At 33.6% G+C, this 8,224-nt stretch overlaps 1 protein-coding gene across 1 annotated transcript; it reads right to left on the reverse strand.

The window, feature by feature from the left end:
* Nucleotides 1-1,600: 1,600 nt before the first annotated feature.
* LOC125842245 (CSC1-like protein ERD4) lies at nt 1,601-7,826 on the reverse strand. The gene is made up of 6 exons (XM_049521504.1): nt 7,355-7,826; nt 4,798-4,943; nt 4,222-4,497; nt 3,245-4,086; nt 2,424-2,679; nt 1,601-2,287 (listed from the first exon to the last, which is right to left on the reverse strand). Exons 1-6 carry the CDS (start codon nt 7,623-7,625, stop codon nt 1,907-1,909), a joined length of 2,172 nt encoding a protein of 723 aa, XP_049377461.1. The 5' UTR covers nt 7,626-7,826; the 3' UTR covers nt 1,601-1,906.
* Between the last annotated feature and the right edge of the window lie 398 nt (nt 7,827-8,224).

Consider the following 8,224-nt stretch of genomic DNA (forward strand, 5'->3'; position numbering starts at 1 on the left):
TAATAGTTTATTTAATTTTTGACAACGTGAAATAATTTATCTATGCAGAATGCCACGTGGAATGGTTTTTGCAAGGAAAAAGGTATTTATTCCCCTTTGAACTTGTACCGAAAAATTAGTTACACACTTAAACTATCATGATGACCTATTACACACATATATTATTTAAAAGTGAATTTATTTACCCCTAAAACTGACGTGGCAAAATAAAATAAAATAAAAACAAATCATGCTCGTCAGATAATTATTAAAGTAAAAAAATAATTGAAAGGTCAAAATTCTTCTTATACCCCCCTCCCCCCATATCTCTTCTTCTTCATACCCACCCTTCTCATCTTATTCACATCCAAATAAGCATAAATGAATCAGTAACAAGAAGCAATGTAGTAACAAGTTACTTCAAAAACACCACTTTTTTTACCCATAAACCTCCCAGCAAGAAATCAAAACAGTACTAGGTGACTTATGATTTGTGGGTTTTAATTTGTGTTTGTTCAAGTCATTGGCGGGGCAGAATTTTGGGGGGGTTTTGGTCGTGGAGCTATGGTGAGATTTTTTTAGTAAACAAGATAGGTGATCAATTGAAAAGGGGAAGAAAATTATTTTCCTATTATTCATATCTTTTAAGAAACCTCCATGAAGGACATAGAAAAAAAAAATAATGTCCAGATCTGAAAAATATTTGTAATTGAAAGCTCGATTTCATGGTCAAGAAACGTAAGCAGTCTTCTTGTGATTCATTTTGAAACGGAAGAAATTCTTTCACTATACAAATCAACTTTGAATTTTAAAAAGTATTCTTCGCTGCCACCGTAGAAAGTTTCTTCTTTGCAATTTTGCTCTGAAGAAGATATAATTATTAGAGAATTTCACTAATTAATTAGAAATTAATTAGTTCTAATTAATTAGTGTAAAATATAGGTAGCAAAAGAAAAGTTAATTAATAAAGAAAATAACAAAAAGGATATAAAAAAATTATATATTCTGACATGGCGCTGACGTATCGCTGATGTGACAGCGAGTGTAATACACCACATACTGTGAGAGTGGTGTTACACATCTCAGGGTGGTATTAAATTCACTTTTAAGTAGTAAAGATGTATAATGGGTCGTCATGATAGTTTAAGCATGTAACTGACTTTTTGATACAAGTTCAGGGGGAAATCTATGCCTTTTTCCCTTTTAGCAAATAAAAGATAAAGTGTATTACACACCTTTAAGATGTATTTCTTAAACTAATAAGTGATAGCTTATGTATGAAACTCACACTTCCAATAGTTTAGGTATGAAACTAAAAAAAATAATATTTTAGGTGTGACTTTGCGTTTATCTCAATTTTAATTTATAGGCAAAAATGACAAATATAACCTTGAACTATCGTAAATAGTATGCAGATACCCTCCGTCATACTTTTGAGACATTAGTAGTCCTGCCGTCCAAAGAATAGAGCATATATGTCCTCACTATAGTAAAATTGAAATTTGATTTTAAAAAATATTTTCAATTTCAAAAGTTATTTTCTACTCTAATAAAAATAAAAGATATTTTTTCTCAAAAATATTTTTCATTCATAAACCAAATACTAAAAATCTTTCCAGAAAATATTTTCTATTCACCAACCAAACATGAGAAAATAAGTCAAAAATCTACTTGTTTTCCAAGAAAACATTTTCTAGTAACTCCTTCATACCAAACACACCCTAAGTGCTTACAAATCAAAGCAATTCATACTATTATCATTACAGAAATAACACAACAATCTAACTTTGAGCACACAAACTATGCACATAGAGCAACTATCCAATAAAGTATTCAACACAAGCTAAAATCCTAGGTACAACAAACTATCAACACACACCAACTAAGTATCACAAAATCTACAACAAATAAAAGAGATTCTTGCAAATCATACTGAAGAAGACCCTGGTTTGGACACATGAGATAACGCGTCCTCAAATTGATGCTCATCGGGTTTTCCCGCACTTAAGCATGGTGGAATGAAAGATCTGTACACAATTTCCATGTTCGGGACTTCCTTTAGTTCGTGGGAAACAACCTCAAGGGCTGGAGATATAAAGAACCGACGGAATTTCTTCTGACAAATGAAAGCAAAGATCAAGGAGATTATTGGAAGTGGAAAAAGAACTGGAGTAGGCTTGAACTTTTTAACACCAAAGTAACCTAACATGGTAACTTGATACAAAATCAAGGTAGCTATCATGCGCGTGTAAATATGGGGCCACATTCTTCCGTAGCTCTCGAATGACGGAACATACACTTTGAGTGCCTGTTTGGAAACAAAAAGAAAATCACATTTTGATTATATAAACACTAAATTGCCAATACAAGTACGAAGAACTTTTGGCACATACAAAAAGTCCCTTCATAAAACTTGTGGTCTTTACAGTGGGAGTAATAGTCACCTGATTCCGGAGAAGAAGCCACCCTAGACCGAAGTATGCCACACCAAACGGAATAATTATTGGAGCTATGACGGAATAGCATAGGACAATCGTCATAATCAGCATATCATTGGGAAATCGAGTTGCATAGCCTAGATCGCCAGGAGCCCAAGCCTCCTTTATCTCAGCTTCAGTTTTGCACAAATACTTCTTCTTGAGATGGAATATGATTAGAGGAACTATTCTAGACAGTTCCAGCCCATAGCCGACAAAGAATCTGACATCAATGAATAAGCAAAATCGTTAAGACTATTTCCTTAAACAAAAAGATGATGTTCCTTTCTCTTCTACCCTACTTTATCATATGGAGAAGCAGAACAGAAACTACCAAGAAATTAACATTCAGGACCATAAAACACCTTGAGTTGAGCAAAGAGAATAACTTCAACCATCCGTTAATAAGATTAGAAGGAGCATTAGTATTTTCTCATTAATTACTAGCTATGACCCTTATGAACTGACACTTGATAAAAATAATAACTCAGGGACCATCTAAAGGGAAATTCATTTACACAAGCAAAAGACACAAAGTATGATAGCTTAGGAGAACTGGTTGAAAAGAGAACAGTTGACCTGTGCCACACTTAGTTCAAGTCCTAACATTTCCCAGCTCTTAAGTTAGAAACCAAACAAACAGCAGACATCACCGACAACATACCATTATAAAAAAAGATAAGCTGAAAAAATTAAAGAGAAAGCATGCTAGACTTACTTCACAGGCACAAGATCAAGAAGAAAGTTGCGAGATAAAAAAGAAGAGTGAAAGTGAGCTCCGGACTTACTTCAAAGCCACAAAAGTCAAGAAGAAAGTTGCATTCTGTGGAAGGCTTTTTGCCAACACACCAAAAATAGAGTTGGGATCATGCTCGATGCTCTTGAAGGAAGTGAATAGAGTTCCACCCAGAGTAACACCAATAAATACATTCAGCACAGTGAAATAAAAATATTTCCCTGAAGCAGCTCTTGTTGCGTGGCTTTCTGATGGGATGCCCTCTGCTTTGGATAGAAACAGAAGAAACTTTGGCAACAAAGCCAAAAATATGATAAGTGCAAGTTGAGGTAAATATGCTTCTAGCACTGTCTTGATGACCTCCAGCTTAACAACCGGTTTCAAAAAAGGGAGCATCTTCACCAAATTGTCTAAAGTTGTCAATGCAGAAATGAACCCAATCGGAATTATGTAAAAGAATATGGTCAGAAACACAACAACATACACAACATACTGGCGAATTATTCTCTCATAAAACTTTTTTGAAAGATTAGTCCAAATCAACTGTCGGGGTTCTGGAGCATCCATAACAGTCCATGTGTCAACTATTGGGGCATGTAAATTCTGTGATGCTGAAGCTGCAGCCACCCTGCTGTTGAAAAAGACAAGTGCAGATGATTGTTGTTTCTCTTTGAGAGTCAACTTTTGTTCGGCTTCTAGCTTTTCGATCAACTCCTTAATCTTATCATTATAGAATTCAATTGAATCCACCTTTTCACCGATAATTCCAAGGAAACCAGTTTTATGCGAGGGTTTTAGTGCATCAGGATTTGTGTTCTTTGACTCTGCATAGATGGCTTCAGCACGTTCAAGCTTCTTTTTATACCCTTCTAACTCTTCATAAATTTTGTTCACCTGATAAAAATCAGACACTTTAAAGCTACAAGAGATTTGAAATTTATGCTACATTTTGTAAAATGAGCATATGTAAGTAATGCAACTATCCATAGTGGAAGAATACTTAAACAATACAGAGATCTAAGATATTACCTTCTTATTGTCTGTCACCACCATTGATCGATAAAATGTTTCAGGGTAGATTGCACTAAAGTATGAATCTATCTGCTCTTTTTTACTTTGACCCTCAGATACAGAAGGAATATCCCTGACAAGAATAGCAAATTGATCGGCTCTAACTTCTGGAGACATAAGAGCTTTAGCTCTCAGTTCTGCAACATGCTTGTATGCTTTCCACAGAAAGAAGTAAGAAACAATGGAAACCCAATATGTGGCAACTATAAATGCCCACAACCTCGCACCTGAATTCTGCAACACCAATGGACAAAAATCAGAATTCATGCAGTGGCAACGAAATGAAGAAAAATAAAGTAACAGTGAATGCACAGATTATGTACAACAAATCAAAATCCTTTTTTGCTTCTTGTAAATAACAGCCTACATGGTAACGATAGAGAAAAAAAGAAAATGGAGGGGAAAACATAGGATGCCCATAAAATAGACCATTGTCTAAATAGTGTTGCATTGTCAAATTAGGCCAATGAAGGCTATATATATATATATATATATATATATATATAGTGTTAAGGAAAAGTCAAAAGAACTTACGCCAACTTGCCCCATAGATAACTTATCAAGTTCATTGAAAGTCCCCTTGCTGGTGGTAATGACTGCCCTTATAGTATGATCGGTTGCAGCGACTGGTAGAAGTACAGGCAGTAGAACAATGCCCGAGAAGACAAATATTCCCAATGCTGAAAGGATAAATGGTGTTATACAAGAATTTCTTTACACTCTCCAGTTCAGTTTACCTAATGCGAATGAACTCACATTTGAGGTTTCAACAACTTGGCTACGACTTTTGAAAATGGACTACTTTGGATTTCAATGAAGGAAGCAAGCAAAATTTGAAAAAACTGAGAATCATATATTACAAGCTCAGAGGACATTTCATTAGTTAAAGGTTATAGTTGCTTGTACTACTACAACGAACTCCTCAATTTAGTGTTACAATTGTGTTGATTAAACTCTCTTTTCCATTTATTTCGCTCATTATTTTTTAATTTTAATCCGTAAATTGAGCAACTTACTTAGAGAATTTACTTAAAACATTTAAATGACTAGTTGGAAATCAACTTGTTGCTTATACACAACACTTAGATTCATTTTTCCCAAAACCTTCATAGGTCAATTCTGGTCTACCTACCATTAATTATATCATTCACACAATCCATTAACTTATGGATGAACTTGTATCTAAGTTCGAAATCCCTAACTTCGAGACATCACATTGTGTTTTATCTCTTATCTATAACATCTTCTGTAATTTTATTTCTCAATATAGTATACCCAATAATAAAATCAATAATTTTAAAGGAAATCAATTATATAGTCATCATATAATTTTCTTGTTCCTTATTTTCTTAATTGTATTTGTCCACTATTCCAACTATTAGTAGTTTTATATTGCTAGGGATGATTTTTTATTAGTTTATTACTTGATTTAGTATCATCGTCTATTACTCTTTTTTCAATATAACATAGACAAAAAAAAAATTATTCTTGAAATATCCTTTGATTTTTTTTTTCAATTGCTTATATTTTCTCTGTTCCTGTCTTGCTTATCATGGGCGAGCTGTTTGGTTTTTGTTAGAAATTATTTTTTAAAACCATTTTGAAGAACCAAATGTTGGAAAACATTTCTAGAAAATTTTCCTCTTGTAATCAAAGTAGACTTCTCACCTACATACTGAAAAGATTTTCAAATACCATTTTTGTAAATCCTAATCCTAATCCAAACGCCAATTATTCCAAAAAGAACTTTCCAAAAATTTTCTTTAAAATTGAACCATAATCTATCATTGAGTAAAACAACAATGAATTCGAATAATACACTTGGTAACAACAATAAATTAGAGACAGAAAAAAAAAGACGGGGGATGGTAACAAATTGAAATAGCACCACTATTAGTATTAGAAAACCTAAAAGTAATTTACTTAGTTAAGGTTATCCATTTTCCTTTTCGTGTTTAACTTGTATACACTCGCATCATATTTAGGTAGTAGCATAAATGATAAATGATAAATGTGTGCAGATGTTGCAGCAAGACAGGGTCGGTCAAAGTGTATACGGGTGCATAAAATGATTAAATAAAGGATATGGATAGAAATAATTCTTAACCTATTATGTAAATATTCTTTGCACTTGGTATGAGGATGGGATAACACAAAGTGATCCCATGAGATCAGTTATCCCATTATATTTACGGAATAACTTTTTTTTTTTTTTGATGACAAGGGAAATCCGCAGCCGCTACCCTTTGGGTGCGCACAGGGTAAAACCCCCGCTCCTATGCAATAGCTCGCAAACCACATAGGAGAGGTAACCCGCACTAGGCAAGCCTGGTGCGACGTGCTCGACCCAGAAGGCAAACCCCTTGCTTTCGCTGGCAAGGGGTTTCGAACTTGAGACCTCCAACATGGAAGTCCCAAGCTCAAACCACTGGGCCACCCCGAAGGGTCGGAATAACTTATTCCATCATGGTAGTATAAATAGTGAGATAAATAATCCCAACACTAATTAATATTCCTAATCAAACGTAGCCTTATTTTATCTCAAAATTTTTATCTGTTTATCACTCATACGAAACAGCCCCTTAAGGATATGATAAGTTACATATTTTTTTCCCAATTTTTTTTAAATCCTCCGTACTTTTCAACAAAAACCCTTGTTTGTAAGAAAAGAAGATCCTAAAAAACTGGTTGAATTGGTTGATTTGCTTTGAGGCAACCATTTACTTTCCTCATTATGCTTCCTACCAAACTCTCTCTCCCCCACAAAAATAACTGAATGCTAAAATTTACAAAAAAAAAAGAAAAAACTAGACAACCATTTAGTGTCTGGTACCGACTTCTTCTAGGACATACCACAAAGGTCACCCCATTTGAATGCAGGATTGGAATTTGAAAAATAAAAATGTAATACTTAAGATTTGAACTTTGAGACCCTAAATTACTAAAAATGAAACTTTAGTAACTTTTTGCTGGAAGAGACGAAGATAACTTACTCTTGCTTGTTGTTTGTAGTTTTTTTTTTAAAAAAAAAACATATAATATTGTTTAAAATGTAGCATAAATTAAAAGAGAAAAGGAAAAAGAATTTTACCAGTGGCAAGGAAAACAAAATAGACAGCAGTATCAACTCCAGACATGTTGATTATATCAGTTTCAGATGATGAAATAGCTTCCCTCATCCAAGCAAAGGGGTTCCGGGTCATGTACCCACCTTCAACCGGATTCATACCTTTTAAGATCCGATTCGGATAATAAACCTCAGCATTCCCTGATTTTCTTGAAAGCCATGTGAATAGAAACATCAAAATCACAAATAAAATAAAAGAAGTTGCTAAAGATGTCAAAAATGAATGAAAATCCATCTAAAAATTCAATCTTTTCGATATTGGCTTGGTTAGTTTCAAGAAAAATTTATAGTAACCGTTGTAGGGGAAATGGGGTGGTTCCCTTTTGCAACTAGTACATGATTGCGTGGGAATAGTGTGTCTATTATGTGTTGCTTTTATTTTGTCGACTTGTTTAAATGCACAAACAGGAAAGAGGTGAAAGGGGAAATTGAATTGAAAGAGAAAGAGAAAGAGAAAGAGACGGTAAACAAGCAAAGTGGATATAGGTGGCACATTTTGGGGACCAAGTTTGGAGGAAGAGTGAAAAAAACTAAAGTATTGTTGGGGCCTTTTCAAGGACAATGACTATATTACCCTACTTGTCATTATTATCTAATATGCTCTTCTTCTTTTTTGTTATATTTATGAAAAGGGAAAAATAATTACTATAAAAATAAGTGATAGGATAATTTAAATTAAGTGGAGTTGTAACGTCTCTTCCATTTTTAATCATAGATTTTGAATTTATGCCATCTGAATTAAATTACTTTTAGATAAACAAAAAATCAAAATTGACATCATCGTATTAGAAATGATTCAAAATGATTTTTTTTTCGATTTATTGAATAAAAATC

This window comes from Solanum stenotomum, chromosome 10 (genome assembly GCF_019186545.1).
Source record: "Solanum stenotomum isolate F172 chromosome 10, ASM1918654v1, whole genome shotgun sequence".
Taxonomy (NCBI): Eukaryota; Viridiplantae; Streptophyta; class Magnoliopsida; order Solanales; family Solanaceae; genus Solanum; species Solanum stenotomum.

Excerpts from the sequence above, each read along its gene's own strand:
- LOC125842245 (XM_049521504.1), bottom strand. The coding sequence starts at position 7,625 with ATGGATTTTCATTCATTTTTGACATCTTTAGCAACTTCTTTTATTTTA. Across the intron at positions 4,498-4,797 it reads TATCTATGGGGCAAGTTGGC|AATTCAGGTGCGAGGTTGTG; the intron begins GTAAGTTCTTTT and ends TTGGTGTTGCAG. Across the intron at positions 2,288-2,423 it reads GGCTTCTTCTCCGGAATCAG|GCACTCAAAGTGTATGTTCC; the intron begins GTGACTATTACT and ends GTTTCCAAACAG.